The sequence below is a fragment of the Histoplasma capsulatum genome, genomic scaffold (genome assembly GCF_000149585.1).
Source record: "Histoplasma capsulatum NAm1 scaffold_2 genomic scaffold, whole genome shotgun sequence".
Classification (NCBI taxonomy): Eukaryota; Fungi; Ascomycota; class Eurotiomycetes; order Onygenales; family Ajellomycetaceae; genus Histoplasma; species Histoplasma mississippiense.
The window spans coordinates 2,874,572-2,889,735 of NW_001813981.1; the positions used below are offsets into that span (position 1 = coordinate 2,874,572).

A 15,164-nucleotide genomic window follows, 5' to 3' on the forward strand; every position below is an offset into this window, starting at 1 on the left:
GCATCATCGAAGAGTCCCGGTGGTGATATGGCAATGGTCGATGATGGCGAAGCTGTGGAAAAAGAATATCCATCTGAAGATGTGATCATGGCTACTGAAGAATCTGTCCCTATTTCCAATGATAGCCAGAACGAAACGCCGTCAAACCTTCCGTATACTCCACTTCCAGCTAAATCCACCGCTGAAAACCTACCATGGCATCCAGTTCTCGAAAGCGTTATGGAAAAAATCAAAATCACAATGCCAAGAAGCACATGGGAGGTTGTTGGTCTTCCATTCTTTGTAACGTTTTGGCAACTGTCACTGTATGACATTCATGTTCCTCAACGCGCTTACGAAGAGGAACTGGAACGTCTCAAGAAAAGGATCCAGGCTATCTCCCAAGACAGGTCCGATGTTAGCGTTGCTGGTACTTTGAAAAAGGAGAAAGAAAAAAAACAAATTAACGACCTCCACGACCGAATTCTAGCGGAGAACAAGACCCATCTTAGATGTTACGGTTTAAATCGTGCAAGATTACAGAAAGAAAAGGACCGGTGGTTTGTTGGATTGAGAGGGAAACACGAAGCCCTCAACATTGCGGTCATGGAACAGTGTCTATTACCTCGACTACTTCTCTCCCCTATTGACGCTTTCTACAGTTTCAAGATGCTCAAATACCTACACTCCTCAGGAACACCCAATTTCCGAACGGTGGGATTCCTTGACCAATTGTTTCGCGAGCAGCGTTTGACTGCAATAATTTTCCATTGTACATCTAAGGAAGCTGACAATTTTGGTCGTTTCCTCAACGAGATACTGCGTGATTTAACTCGATGGCATGCCGACAAGGCTGTCTACGAGAAGGAAGCGTACGGGCCTAAAAGGGACCTCCCAGGATTCGCCATGGCTGTGGACCAAGAGGGAAAGCCGAAGTCTTTTTTGGACTATGAGAATTTCCGTCGAATTTTGTACAAGTGGCACCGCATTTTTGGCGCTTGCTTAAAGACCTGTCTTTCAGGAGGCGAATATATGCATATCCGCAATGCCATCAGCGTATTGAAGGCCGTGGTCCAACATTTCCCTGCAGTTAACTGGATTGGCCGAGATATGCATACTTGTGTTAACAACCTGAAAACCATGGATCCACGTGACGATGTCAAAATTCCAGCTGCTTCATTGATTGGGGATTTGAATAGAAGGGAAAAGAAGTGGTTACTTCCACAAGCGTTCATGATTGTGAGTCTACCTGCGAAAATTATGGAGGACAGAGCTAATTCGCCAAAGAATGAATCATTACCGGGTGACAAGGCCAAAGTACGGACACCGCAGCCCCCGTCAACTACTCCCAAACCACTTAATGCTTCAGCTCCTGACTTTAAACCATCTGAGACGTCAGCCACGTGAGTCGATACAAACTTTGCCCCTCCCGATGAAATGGGACTTATTTCTGATGATACTTAGGGTAAATGGTGCGAAGCCTTCAGGGCCCGGGAAATCAGAGGTTGAAGATGGCGAGATTCAAGACGCGAAAATGTCAGAAGCTAGAATGAACGATGCAGCCACAAAACAAGAACTGACAAAGGATGACACCCAATTGCAACAAATACCTGACACCTCTAGCACCGGAGAACGCGCCGCTCCAAGTACAACGGCGCGAACAGAACAGAGTGAAACTCACGCGGCAACACAAGAAGCGCAGCCAGCGAAACCAGTGAAGCCTGCGGAGTCTGCAACGGCTTCTACACAACTCCCTTCACAGCCCCCCGTGGCCACTCTTGCGCCCCCAGCAGATACACAATCCCTTGGTTCGGGTCGTGGTTCATCCTCACCTGCACCGTCACGAGTAGTTAGTAAATCACCTTCTGAAACACCCCACCCGCCAGGCATCCCAAAACGTCCGGATGTAGATCGACACCTTTCTCAGTCTGGCCCTACCGTCCGCCCTCTCCCTAACCGACCGGAACCTCCTCGATCATTTAAACATTCTGATGAGCGAACTGCCATGAGGCCACCCAGCCTTCCAGAAGAACGAAGAGATTCTAGAGACAATAGACATCCAGATCGCCTTGGACGATTTGGTGGACCGGATCGCGAGAAGCTGTTTGATCATTCCTTCCCTAACGATCCCCGAGGCCATGCTCGCCAAAATGACCGGATTGGGGATAGAGATAGGCTTGATGGCCCTCGGATGGAGAGAGATTTTCCTCCACGGCCCTCCGAAGATCATCTTGGACGTCCAAGCTACAGAGACCCGCACGCCTCTCCAAGAGATCAGGAATGGCCTGACAGGACGAACAGAGCGAGGTTGCCCCAAGCAGACGCCTTCCAAGCTCGGCATGAATCAGAGCGCCTTTTTAGAGATGGCGATATACATCAATATCGACCTTCTAATGTTTCAGAATCTCACGATCGAGACCATCCTCCACGCTTGTCTTACCCTGAACCCCCATCTCACCAGCGACATGAGCCTCCAAGACCTGAACGGGACGATACAAGAAGCTATGGCTCACAACCTCCTAGCCCTACCACAGTTGAGGACTCCAATCCTCCTAATAGACCTGAGAAGCGAAATGAGCGTGAAGAGAAGAAACTTGCGAATCTTAATGCTCACCCATTATCACGCTCAGAGGATCTCCCAACGGGGCCAAGAGGAGACAGATCCACTCATCCCTCAGCGGGTGATAACCGTCATGGCCAAGACTCGCGATCATCGTACCCGCCACTAACGTCAGACTCGTCCTATGGCAGGTTGAATCAAGATTCGAGATTTCCCTCACGCTCGAAGGAGCAGTTTGAGAGGCTTCAAGATATCCCGTCAGGCCCAAGGAGAAATCCTTCCCAGCGTGGTGGGAGAAACGCTCCGTTGTTGCAGCCTCTTCCAATTAAGCCACAGGCTTCGGACCGCCAGCCACCCACAGGACCATCTCACCGACTACCCACGCGGAATCCTCCCCATCAGGATCAGCAGTCCGCCTCAACTTCGTCATCTGCGCCTGCTCCCCTGGACAATGTTGACACGTCCGGCATTCATCCTGACCGCCTAAAAGCACTACAAGCTCCCGGGGACGATGGAACTCAACCGTCTTCGCCTCCATCAACCTTACCACCTTCCGGTCCTCGGGGTGGTGGCCATCAACATTCTGTCCCTCCGACAACCACTCGAGGCGCACCTGGACCTTCATTTCCAGGAGAGAGGGGGCGGGCAGATAAACGATTTGCAGGCTTGAGTAGCATGCTTCAGCAATTTGGGGGTGCAGCAGATAAACCCGGGATGGGGACTTCAATAAGGGGAAGAGGCGCGAATCGCGCTGGTAGCAATTCAATCAATGCTCCATCACCTCAATCTACCAGACCGCAAACTCCAGTTGGAGGGAAGGCTGAAAATTATTCTGGTTCGACCACTTTCCTCCAGGAACGCCAAGGCCAGAGCTTTTCCCTGGTCGCTCTGGCATCGGACAGACACTCACCCACAAGAAGAAGCTCGTGGACTTACTCGAGCTGGCCGGAGAGCTGAAATTATAGAGAAGGCGGCAACAGAGTCACGACGATCCCCCTCATCACTCCAGTGGTACTCATACTCCAGATCGGGAAAGAGATCGTGAACGGGACCGTGAGAGAGAACGCCAAAGAGACAGGGACCGGCAATACCGAGATCGGGACCGAGAGCGCGACTCCAGTCGTAGAGGTGAAGAGGAAAGTGTGAGGCCCAGTGCTAAACGGGATGAGTATCGAGAACGCCATCGAGACGGGGATCGTGACCGTGATAGAGGTCGGGCAACAGAAACCAGCACTAGGGACCAAGCTCGCAACTCACGAGAATCCTCATCGCGAAGAGCTGCGCAGAGCTCGAGCACAAACAGGGAGCCTGTCTCCGCTACCAGGCGAAGGGACAAGCGAGAACGTGAAGAGGGGCCCCAAGAGAGCCACAGCCGTGTCAGTAATTCTGACCTTTCCCCGCTGCCACCTCCACCGCCTCCCCCACCGCCTCCAAGCGATCAGGAAGGCCGCAGATGGAGTAGTGGTGGTCGAGGTGACGATCGCAATAGAGATCGTGAGCGGGACCGGGACCGGGACCACGATCGCGATCGAGATCGAGATCGAGAGCGTCGAGATGTGGGTAGCGGTCGTGGAGGTAATGGTGGTGGGACAGGCAACAACAGCAACAATGGAGGCACTTGGCCCAGGAAACGCGGAAGACCCGCTGTCCACAGCATGGATGGCCGATCCAACGTTGCCGGTTCCGCGAGAAATGGAGCTGAAAATAAAAGACCCAGACGCGGCCATTGATTGATTTTGTGTTTTCAAGCGACTGGATTATTTAGTTACTTGCCAACGTCTTTGTATTTTGTATCATTACATTTTATCACGTTCCCTACTATACGAGCACTCACAATTTTCTGTTCCTATTTCAGAGTCAGAGATAGGTGTCATTAAAAACTTTATCTTTGTGTCTCAAGAGTCATTTTGGTGGTATTAGAGTGGTATATGAACATTACCAAAAATTTTCATTGTTTATTGACTCATTGGATCTCGAATTATGTTGCTCTCTTTTAAATATCCTCCCCATCCGCATGTGCCGTGTTTTTTCCCGGTTCCCCTGCAACTGGCATGTTCCGGCGATACATCATCATTTTCCTTGATCATCTCTACTAGCTCTAGTCTTCGAAAAGTACAATCTTCCCTCGTTTCTTTCGTAATTACTTATTTTTTGCCAAGTAGGGATGGATGGTATTTCTGGTGCGGCGATTCTACTGACGAAATGTCTTGTTTTGGCCCGCTTGAAGGGCTATATTGTATTTGAGGTGTGTTAAACTCCAAAATAAGGCATCCGCTTCTAGGATGAAAGCGTATTACCCAGCGCAAGCATGGGTGGAGCATAAAGGTGTTGGAATTCGCCTGATAGTTGGATGGGTTGGGTTAATATGTTAATATAGTTCAAGAATACGTCGTGCGAAAAATAAGAATATGAATTCCTGGGTAGAGAGACAAGGGATTCGTCGGCGTAGTTCGCCAGATGAAAGGGTAGACGAAAAAGGCCCCCCAACTTCAGAAAAAATCCTGGTATAGTATGTTACAGGTTGTGAAAAAAAAAAAAAAAAAAAAAAAAAAAAAAAAAAAAAAAATTCAGGAAAAACTGTCTATGAACAATATTGCTCGCCAAAAAGATGAATATAAAATTGTATCACCGCAGAATCAATGCAGGGGTATATACAACTGACTAACAAAAGGATAATATGCTGCCCAAGGTGATGATGGCTGGTAAGGGGGTTTGTTTCCTGGTTTTATCCAGGCAAAATAAGCAAGGAAAGAGGACAACATCCTCGGAGCACTTCGATACACTAAACCTCAGCAGCTACCTCGTCTCCACGACAGCACTGAAGCCAAGAACGTTATTCACTTTGGGGATGGACTTCTTTTTTCCGAGAGCCATGCTCGACAATTTCCTCACTAGCGTATACTTTGTCTGCTGGTCCCATAGAAGTTGAGCCCGCTCGTCCAAATTGGCATCTGCGGGTTTGTCTAATTGCTGCCCGTTGGCGCAAACCACAGCACAGGTTGGCGACATGGGCCGGATTGGGGTATTTGAGTCAAGGGCCACTGCAGCTCTATCTGTTATCGGTGCCGGAACGGTACGTCTGCCAGTCATTTTTTCCATGACTGCACGTTGAAGGTCCAAACGACGTTGTCTTTCCTCGTCTGCACTCATCTCTTTTTCCAGCCCGTTTTCGTCGATTATTGTTTTCCCGCCAGTGGATCGCGAGTTCCATGATTGTGAATGAGGAAGAGGTTTTATAAATAGATCTCCGTCATCTTGATTATTCCAGATTGGGGGTAAATCGGTATCAGTTATGTATGTTTGTTTGGTGTGGGTTTCTGTTTGGTACTCGTTGCTTTCCATCAACAAGCTAGAAAGGCTGTCGGATTCTTCTGCCTGGGATTCGTGCGGCGACATATTCCATTCTTTGGAGGAAGTTATAGGGTGACACCCTTCATTGATAGGATCGTGTATAATTGCACTCCGTAGCCACGTATCTATCTGCTCCGTTTCAGTCGGGGTACCTTCAATCGCCCAAATATCCGTCACCATGTCATTTGAAGATGAGACACTATATGGAGATGTCTTGTTTCTTTGAAACATCGAATCCTCCCAATGTTCTGCAAGCGGGTTGGTAACAGTTTCGCGAAAGGGGTATTTCCCACTGCCGGATGGACTTCGGAATTTCGATTCATATTTGGGCAACGATATCTTGCCCACGTCTTCATCAGCAAGTAGCCAGGACGCTTGTTTGTACTCAAACACATCCACGAAGCAGTCATGTGATATTTCCTGTTTCTCTTCCAGGTCTATGATCACATCGAATTTGCTTTTGTTCTCCAGATCTGAAGTGCCATTCTTGTTCTCATTTGATAGATGGGGTTCCTCATTATTGACACTTGAAGCGATATGATTCGGGATAGCAAACGATGGGATCTTCAAGTCCAGGAAGCGAGAACCCGAGATATTCGCATTTGCCGGGTCAGCGCAAGTATCAAATTCGGTCCATCTGTCAGGACATTCAATTTTCCTGGAGAGCAAGAGGCATGCTTTCTGTAACTGCCGTTCTGTCGTAGGAGTTAGGTATTGTCGATCGATTAAAGGCGACCGTGGTCTTGAGCTAGCAACTGGATTGCCGATATCATAATATCGGTTCTGATCCTCTACATCCTCGCGGGCTCTCTGAGGCGCTCGCTTCTACAGTATGTTACTACAGGAAGATTGGGCCTGGAGTGATGTGTAGCGAGGATTAAGAGGGGACAAACAAGAATGAACAAGAAACGTACATTAGTAATGAAATTGGAAAATTGCCGTATCATGATGGAATGCGCCCAGGCAATCGACGACACAGTTTCACAAGGGGCTCGATTTGCAGAAGTTGCTTAGCTCGGAAGCCTTTGTTTCTTGATATGGTTCAAGGAAACCTAGTCTCTCCTCATTCCTGATGAGAATGAGCGATTAAGGTATATCAAATCTTGCATTCTCTAAACGAAAGAAGACAGCAAGAATCACAGACGTCAGGAGGCAGCAAACCTGTTCAGTTATGTCTTGGTATGATCCGATGCATGACCGTCCTGTCGAGAGAAAGTCCACTCGCAAGAGATGAGAGAGAACTTTGGTGTGAAAGCTGAGAAATATGTGAGATTATTGCTTCAAGGGGTCAGAATCCCGGGGCCAAATATGGTGACATCCGCAGGGATTGTGTAACCAATATTAAATGGCGTTTGGATGAATAAGGGCTGCTCCGAGTAATTTCATCTGATTATTGAGGTAACCGATTACCAATGAATAACTAAACAGGAGCTGGTCAAGATGTGATTGACACTGTGGGATATGATCGGAGAGAAATGACTTCGAAGCTTTATTTTCCTTCAACCAGTGCACCGGGAGATGTAAGAGGCATCCAAAACGGCAAAAATTTTGTCTCGCACTCGCAGCAATGGCCATGATAAATCCAGAGAGTGTGTTCATTTTGTTTATCCCGCAGGCCCCCATATTTTATGCCCAATCCAACGTCAACTATAAGCCATTATAAACTAGCTTTGGTTTCGTATATCCTGAAACAGCAACATAAAACTCACCCACAACCCCTGGACCAAACTGCTCCACACAGCTGTCATGAAACAAGCAGGAGAAAAATTGGCCCGTTGGTCATGCTGTCCAATCAGTACGGAAAATGGAGATGAGTGGCATGGATGATTTTTCTGCCCCAAGGAGATCAATATGGCGGAAGCTAGAGCCTTCGAAACCAGTGGCTACTGTTGATATTTCTGTGGGAATAAAAAGGATATGCTCATCTCCTGGTGCTTTCGAACTACTACTCAACTTGACATGATTGCGCAAACCCAGCCTCCCCACATATCCAGGTTTTGACGGCCAGCGGAGGTGCCCGCCCAAACTCGCATTTGCGCCACCGAATGACACTCCAGATTGTTGCGTGGAAAACCGTTCTTGGCGGGCGGCGAAAGTTAGAACTGAACTTGTGGGGAGAATAGTCGGCAATCCCCAAAGAGCCCTGTCCTGGTGTGATTTCATCATCAGCTATGAGGCAGAGTCCCTTCAATTGTGGAAAATGCCGCCATTCTTGTGAAACTTCAGACGCTACTGAGTTTCTTCATCGTGAATCCAATCGACCCAGGCTTCAACCATATGTCTCTTAGAGATGATCATGGACGCCCCATTTATTTATCGTTTTAACAGTGTCATTTATTTCCCTTGTACTCCGGTTATTTTGGTAAGAATTGGAGATGGAGATCTGTTATGGCATTTGAACAACGGGATTAGTGGTATTTCAGAGTGGCGGTAGCTATCCGCTGAATGCTTACGCAGTAAAAGTGACTGGTGTACGCGTACTTGCTCACCAGGCAAATACAGCATCGACGATGAGGGCATCAACAGTGACGATATCATGTCATATATTCCATGGTTTCGTCGTAACTAGTTTATCACAACTCAGCGTGCGTGGCGCTTTTCCGGCTGTTGCGTTTGAAAATGTTCATTGAGGCATATTTCAAATCCATATAGGGGAATGTATCCATCTCCGTAATGCCAACCAGGCTTCGCAATATCTACCCTAACCCCATAAGCCCTCTCAGCAACGGCTACGGTATTCATATCAACCTTCACAATCCGTATCCCATTCTCAGGACCTCAAAACTACTCAAGAAATGGAAATGCCACTTGGCTCAACTCTATATAGCCTTCTTCCGACAGACTCCCAGCGTTGCAGGATGCGATGGCGCAGGTATTTTCATGAATGTACTGTACATTCAGTACCTTCATTACATTTACGTGCTTCGATTGTTATTTCTGTGTTCAACCAAAAGCCGGGTATGATTATTATCCGTGCCCCCTGGCAGGTCACAGCACGGAACGCTTCCGGAAAAGTCACAAGTCTCACCTGGCCTAAGGGTGTTTTGATGACACTATAGCGGCTGCTGCCCTGCGGTTCATGAGTTGCTGGTCTTTTGTTAGCAAAGGTCCCGGAGGAGATAGAGATATCCACGCTCCGGCAGCCATAGTTTGACTTTTATATAATCACAGCAATTCGCCGGCGTGTGATATAATCGGGGAAAGTTCAATAAGTCGCCTCCACCGAGGGAGGTCTCGATATCTCACGTGCCGTTTTCGGATCAGTGAGTTTGGATCCGTCGTGACGAGTGTGCCAGGCTGATGCCCAAAGCTTTTGGATCCTAGTCCCACGCTTTTGAAGCGAGGCGAGACAAATGCGGGACAATCAGTTACCAGACCTGTTAGGTGGTACTCCGGCAAGGCCACAAGAGAAACTCCTTGACCCCCTGCATTTCGGATATGAGGTACTACTACATTGAAATTATGCGCTGGGTCAAGAGGTAATATAAGTAGGGCGATGCTGGTAAGTGTTTGGCTGGCTCAAGAGTGATGTTGTAAACTCGATTATCCATTATCTAGGGGTTCGCTGGAACCAATTCCACGCTCATGGCCGGCTTGAATACTAGTTATTAGATCCACGAAATATGCAGCGCAATTTAGAAGGGAGAAAAGCTGACAGTTTTTATTCAACACAAGTGGGGTTGTTGTCAGTGCTGCTATCCAGTGGCGTTTTATGTCGAACCCGTTGATTCGAAGCTCACTGAATGAAAGTTAGCTTTTCCTTTTTTCCCCCCCCATCATTGTTCTTCCAGTATGATGGATAGATTCTTCAGTTCTGTTATGTCACAGGGCTCACAGATGCCTATGAGCTCTGAAGAGTATGGGTTGCTGAGCAACTGATAGTTGCTGGGTGTGTTTGAGCTTATTTGATCAGGTTGTCAACCGTCGGAGGGCTGAAGGTATGGTAAAGAGTATCTTAGTGACGATCAGTTAGTTGTAATCAGTACATTCATGTAAATTAATGTTAAAAAGATATATACTCTTAATATTCGTTTTTGTATCGCACAAAGAATTCACAAGTGTAATAGAAGTGCAGTTTCTATAGTGTAACGTACGTTTCCACCCAACGCTCGCCTTTGTAAATCAATTACAATCAACTTCAAATGCTAATATCTCAATGAATATTCATTCAAAACTATTCTAAAAAAGATAACAATAATTTATAGATATATATTATATTATATTATATTTTTATAAGAAAAAAAATATAGAATTATTAATTTATTAAACTTTTTGAAATACTATTTTAAAATAAAATACACAGTCTATATTTATAAATATATTTATAAATATTGATTATTATTATTCTTCTTCTTCTTCTTCTTCCGTTATACTCGTATGCAAGCAGTGCTTATGACGAGTCCTTGTGTAATGTTAAATATATTAGGCCACCTAGGGCAAAAGAGCTCAATCACCACCAGCGCCGTGGTGGTATAGAGGGTACGAATCACCCAATCCAATCCCCCCAACAAAATACAGGCAAGAGTTGGTTATAGGAGGAATGCTTAGTGTTGAATGACGCCAAGAATATAACAGGAACATAGGAAAATTAATGAAAGACAGGATTTGGTACTCGCGATACAGGTTTCCAGCCCAGAAACAATAAGCTAAATCAGGTGGTAGGTCCGCCCGAAGGTACCTACTTGGCAAGTTCACATCCCTTTATTTTATTAGAAGCTGAGAAGTTGGCTCTGTAATGTTGTCCCCTTGGGGGTTTCGAACCCACGCGCCTTGGGTCCCCACGCCAAGGCGCTACCTGGTGGCCGCATTACCGGCCACCGGGGCTATAAATATTGATTATTTCTACAGAATATATTAAAATTAAATATTTTATAGATTTTAAATATTTTTAATAGAATATAAAATTTTATTTAAAAATTTTTATTTAGTATTTATTCATTTAGAATTTTATACAATAATATATATTTTAAAATATTATTTTTGTAATAACTGTGTATTATTTATACTTTAAAAATGTAATTTAAATAAATTATTATATTAAATTATTTAAATATATTTATATTTAATAAATTATTTTTTAAAATTTAAAATTTCAAGAATTTTCAATATTTTACTTGTAATTTATATAAAAAATTATAATAAAAAAATAAAAAAATATTTAAAAATTAAAATATAGAATTTTTATATAAAATAATTTAATATTTATTAAATTATAATATATTTATATAAGAATTATAATTTTTAATAATATATAATATATATTTCTTAATTTATAATCAAATATTATATATTTTATTTCACTGTATTTTATTTTATAATTGAATCTATATTTTAATTAATTTTAACTATATTATAATAATTTTGAATTATATTATAATATAAATCTTGATATTTATAAATTAAAAATTAAAAATTAAAAATAATGAATATTCATTGAGATATTAACATTTGAAGTTGACTGTAATTGATTTACAAAGGCGAGCGTTGGGTGGAAACTAGCGTTAGGTGGTTGATTACGTTATTCATCCAAGCACTCGCCTACGTCCACTCACATAAAGGTTAAATTCCAGATGAAATTAATTATACAGTACTATAATTCATTAAAAAGGGGTTGGAAAAATAGGGGTAGCATTGAAATATACATGGCAATTGTGTTACATCCGGGTAAGACCCGAGAAGACTTAGGGTCATGGCGCCTAAAGCTTGGTTGTCGAAGTTAGTTGTGAGACCCTATAATTGCCACCAATGAAATTCACAGTTGGGGTGTGGTTTAGTGGCCCAGGGCCTAAAGGTTGGTTAGCAGGCCCCAAGTAAACCCACCCCTCACTTAGGGGACTTGCCAACTGATATGTACTACATAAATTTTTCGCCCCACGTTGAGTAAAAGAGAACGACAATGCAGCCATTTCAGAAGACGGTGACTGGTGGGCTTCTGATGAATACGATGCATTCAATTGGTTACTACCATCCCAGGTTGCTGAAATTTGGCAAAGTTTTTGGGCGCTTACCAAAGCGGGTGTACGCTAGATACATTGACCATATTTTAGGGACATGAGGGACGATGCCCGAAAATCCAGAGCATTTGATTGCCACTTCTGTTATGCTTCAGTTTACCCTCTCTAACTCGTTGACAATGGGCACCTGCAGAGGGATTTGGTTATTCCTCTGGCATGAAATACATCTTGAGACAAAGAGGACATCCTGACAGGTGAAAGTTGGCCTTGGGGCTTTGTACAACTTTTGGTCTTAATGACCTTGCACAACACATAATATTATGATCAATTTGGAGACTTTGAAAGGTGGAAGTGCTCGTAGAATGAGAGCTTTCAAGGCTTTGTATCACAGAGTTTGAGGAACTCTATGGAGGAGGACATGGGAGTTTCGAATATTGGCGTCTCACAATTGGGTTTCTCACTGACACAAAAAGGCTGTAAAAGAAATTTTCAAGGACTACCTTGCTCTGCGTAGGCGAAGTGGTAATCCGAGGAACCCGAGGCGTAAAAACAATTTCCCCCTAACCCCCCTGCCTATCCAACTTACACCCGCCCGAACCAATCCCTAACAGCCTTCATCCTTGAACGCAATGAAAGAACATTGCTAAATATACATATCTTTGAACTGAGGTACATGTACTGTACAATGCATTGGGCCAATTGGTCTTGTGGTTATAAAGCAAGCCAATAGCTTTCACTTCGAGGGGACATCTCACCGGCAAAACTTGGGCTGTAGTCGGTCTGGAGACCGGATCTGCACGACTTCATGATGATGTGTGTCTCTAGAAGTGATGTCGCGAGTACATCGGAAAATCGCTTTGCCATGGACGCTCTTTGTGGATAACATTGGCGGAGTGTCGATTTCGCCCTCATTTCTGTCTTAATTTTGTCCCAGAACGCTTCACTTGGTGCACTGAATAAGGTATTCCGCGCAGTCTGTAAGCTGCTGCTCTGTGTGGTGATATCTGATTCTTGGCTGGCGAAATCAAATTCGAGAGCGTGGAGATTCTTCCACTTGACTGAAATGCCGTGTGTCCATCTCCCTAATGGGCCTTCGTTGAGGGTAGAAGGATGGCGTGGTGTGGTAATTGGCACCTAGAGCCTTGGAGAGATCCAGTACCCAAGCAAAAACCCCTGGGTCCTTCCATGAGCGTAGGATAGTAGGATTGGCCCAAACACAGAGATCCCCTGTTTTCCACCTCCTCGCCCATTGGCCATGTCATACATCTCATCACCAAGGTGTGAGGAAGAAGAAACATGAAAAGGAGGTGCCAGCTGCGGTTGAAGCTTTAAGATTTCACCCAGGGTTACCGTTTCTGGGAAAGTTAAAAGGGGTCCACAGGTGGCAATTTTCAAAACCTCTGGACAAGATATTTTTGTCAGTTATTATGATACGGGAGGTGCGGCATTCCAAGTCCTTGCACACAACAAGAAATTTTTATGGTAAGTATGTTACATCCCAGTGCCCCAGACCCTTGATGCCTAAGGCATGAATGTCAAGTTGGACATCCAAGGCCCTGGAAAATAAGTCCCTACACAGGCTAGAAATTATATGGTAATCATGTTACATATCCAAAAAATTGATCAAGGCTTGTTGCCTGAAGCTTGGCACCACCCCATATCTTCTCCGATGAAGACAGGATTCGTTGGGGCAGCAGTATTTGAGATTTCCATTTATATTTCTAACATATGCAAGGACTTATTCTCCACAACGCCGTGCTACTGCTAGCTGGAATCATGATTATTCATAGTCACGCAGTACCAGGTTTCAAATTTGAAGGCCTCAATATTTTTTTTTCCAGGTCGAAGTGTCAAAATATGGTTAAGCTTAAAAGTCAAAAGCCTTGCTCGTGGCATTTAAACTTCGCTTGGCTGATGTCATAGTGAAAAAGAAGTCGACGAACGAGGCAACCGCGCAAGCGACTAATTAGGGAAAGAACTGGGGCAACGACCACACGTGAGAAGTCCGAGGGTTTTAGTTCCAAGGATACGTGAAAACAGAAACACGTCAGGAATCACGCTCCAACTCGGGACTGAGTTTGCCGCCGCCAATTTAACATTGGCACGTTTCACCCTAGGTAGAACCATGGATGCTTCTATTGCGTGATATGCACGACATCATTTGCTGCTCGTTCCCCTTGGATCGGGTATTGGCCGTGACTCGGTGAATATAAGAAGACGGTGATCTTCCCTCGTGAACATAAAAAATTTTCCTGAATTCGCTATACTCTTTCGAAACTCATTATTTCAAACCAAAATTGACTTCCTAGCTTGGGCCATTCGAAGAAACCGGTGCGGAATCTTATATGATGAGTTGGTTAGAGCACCCACCTTCTCACCGACATAGACGATTTGCGCTTCTACCGAGCGGTGTTTGTTTAACTCCCGAAGAGGAAGCACAGATTGTCAGTCGAACCGGGAGAAAGCCCATACCACCACCAGACGTGCTCAGACAGGCCTGGCTATCTGGAAAATATAATGATGAGGAAGAGAACAAGGTCAAAAGCAGTAGCAAGATGCGGGAACCTGAGAATCACTTGTTACGAGGGACGGATTGCCGGCAAAACCATGGAGAAGACGAGGAAAACATCGCAAACAGTCAACGCAACGACTTTGTGATTCGTAGTCCAAGTCCAAGTAGCGGAGAGATAGCCGACGCGATCCCTGCGAAACTGAAAATGTCACCAATGAAATTGTCCAGTAACGAAGCTGGTCGTCTTGCAGGGCAATTCTCTCTCGTACAGAGAGCAATCAGCTGTTAACCCCGTCGGTTCGCCCTCTTGGTTCGTTATGATTTCCGGCTGGGGTGGAGCGTGGAGTGTTGCACATCCAGATACCCAGGACTCTACTCACTAAAATGGTTCCGCTTTTGAGGGTGCAACCAAGGGGTGATAGCAATGTTTACCCTCTGTATCAGCGGTGGCTTATAATCTTTGGCTAGAAGCTAGTTTTTGTTTCCTTATCCCTCATCTTCATCTTTATTCTTTTTTAGTTTCATAATATTTTCAAATCTTTGGTTTTTGATTTCTTGATAGAGATACTATTATCGATATTCATGTGCCTTTTTGTTTTGTAAAAACCGTGAGCGGTTGCTAAGCGCCGGCGTTGTTGAAAAATTCTGCTTGGTTTCAATGTGCTCTCTGCTATTAGAGCATATATTAAGAAATATCCTGTAATATTAATATACGAGGCAGTAGCCCATCTTGATAGTGGCCATGAATGCATTGAATAATTTCTTTCTGGAGGCGTAGTGTCAGGTACCTCTTATTCCTAAATTCTAT

The 15,164-nt window shown here is 44.8% G+C and overlaps 4 protein-coding genes across 4 annotated transcripts; 3 read left to right on the forward strand and 1 right to left on the reverse strand.

Moving 5' to 3' along the window:
• Positions 1-33: 33 nt before the first annotated feature.
• Positions 34-4,269, forward strand: HCAG_02921 (conserved hypothetical protein; the record flags this gene model as incomplete). Its single annotated transcript, XM_001542700.1, has 3 exons — positions 34-1,382; positions 1,444-3,374; positions 3,566-4,269. 3 exons carry the CDS (start codon positions 34-36, stop codon positions 4,267-4,269), a joined length of 3,984 nt encoding a protein of 1,327 aa, XP_001542750.1.
• A 3,472-nt stretch (positions 4,270-7,741) lies between these two features.
• HCAG_02922 (predicted protein) lies at positions 7,742-8,108 on the forward strand (the record flags this gene model as incomplete). Its single annotated transcript, XM_001542701.1, has 2 exons — positions 7,742-7,778; positions 7,885-8,108. The coding sequence occupies 2 exons, from the start codon at positions 7,742-7,744 to the stop codon at positions 8,106-8,108; spliced, it is 261 nt and encodes an 86-aa protein (XP_001542751.1).
• A 362-nt stretch (positions 8,109-8,470) lies between these two features.
• Positions 8,471-10,698, reverse strand: HCAG_02923 (predicted protein; the record flags this gene model as incomplete). Its single annotated transcript, XM_001542702.1, has 7 exons — positions 8,471-8,619; positions 8,795-8,960; positions 9,137-9,339; positions 9,547-9,629; positions 9,985-10,003; positions 10,345-10,589; positions 10,652-10,698. The coding sequence occupies 7 exons, from the start codon at positions 10,696-10,698 to the stop codon at positions 8,471-8,473; spliced, it is 912 nt and encodes a 303-aa protein (XP_001542752.1).
• Positions 10,699-13,991: 3,293 nt separating this feature from the next.
• HCAG_02924 (predicted protein) lies at positions 13,992-14,645 on the forward strand (the record flags this gene model as incomplete). Its single annotated transcript, XM_001542703.1, has 2 exons — positions 13,992-14,047; positions 14,294-14,645. 2 exons carry the CDS (start codon positions 13,992-13,994, stop codon positions 14,643-14,645), a joined length of 408 nt encoding a protein of 135 aa, XP_001542753.1.
• Positions 14,646-15,164: the final 519 nt, after the last annotated feature.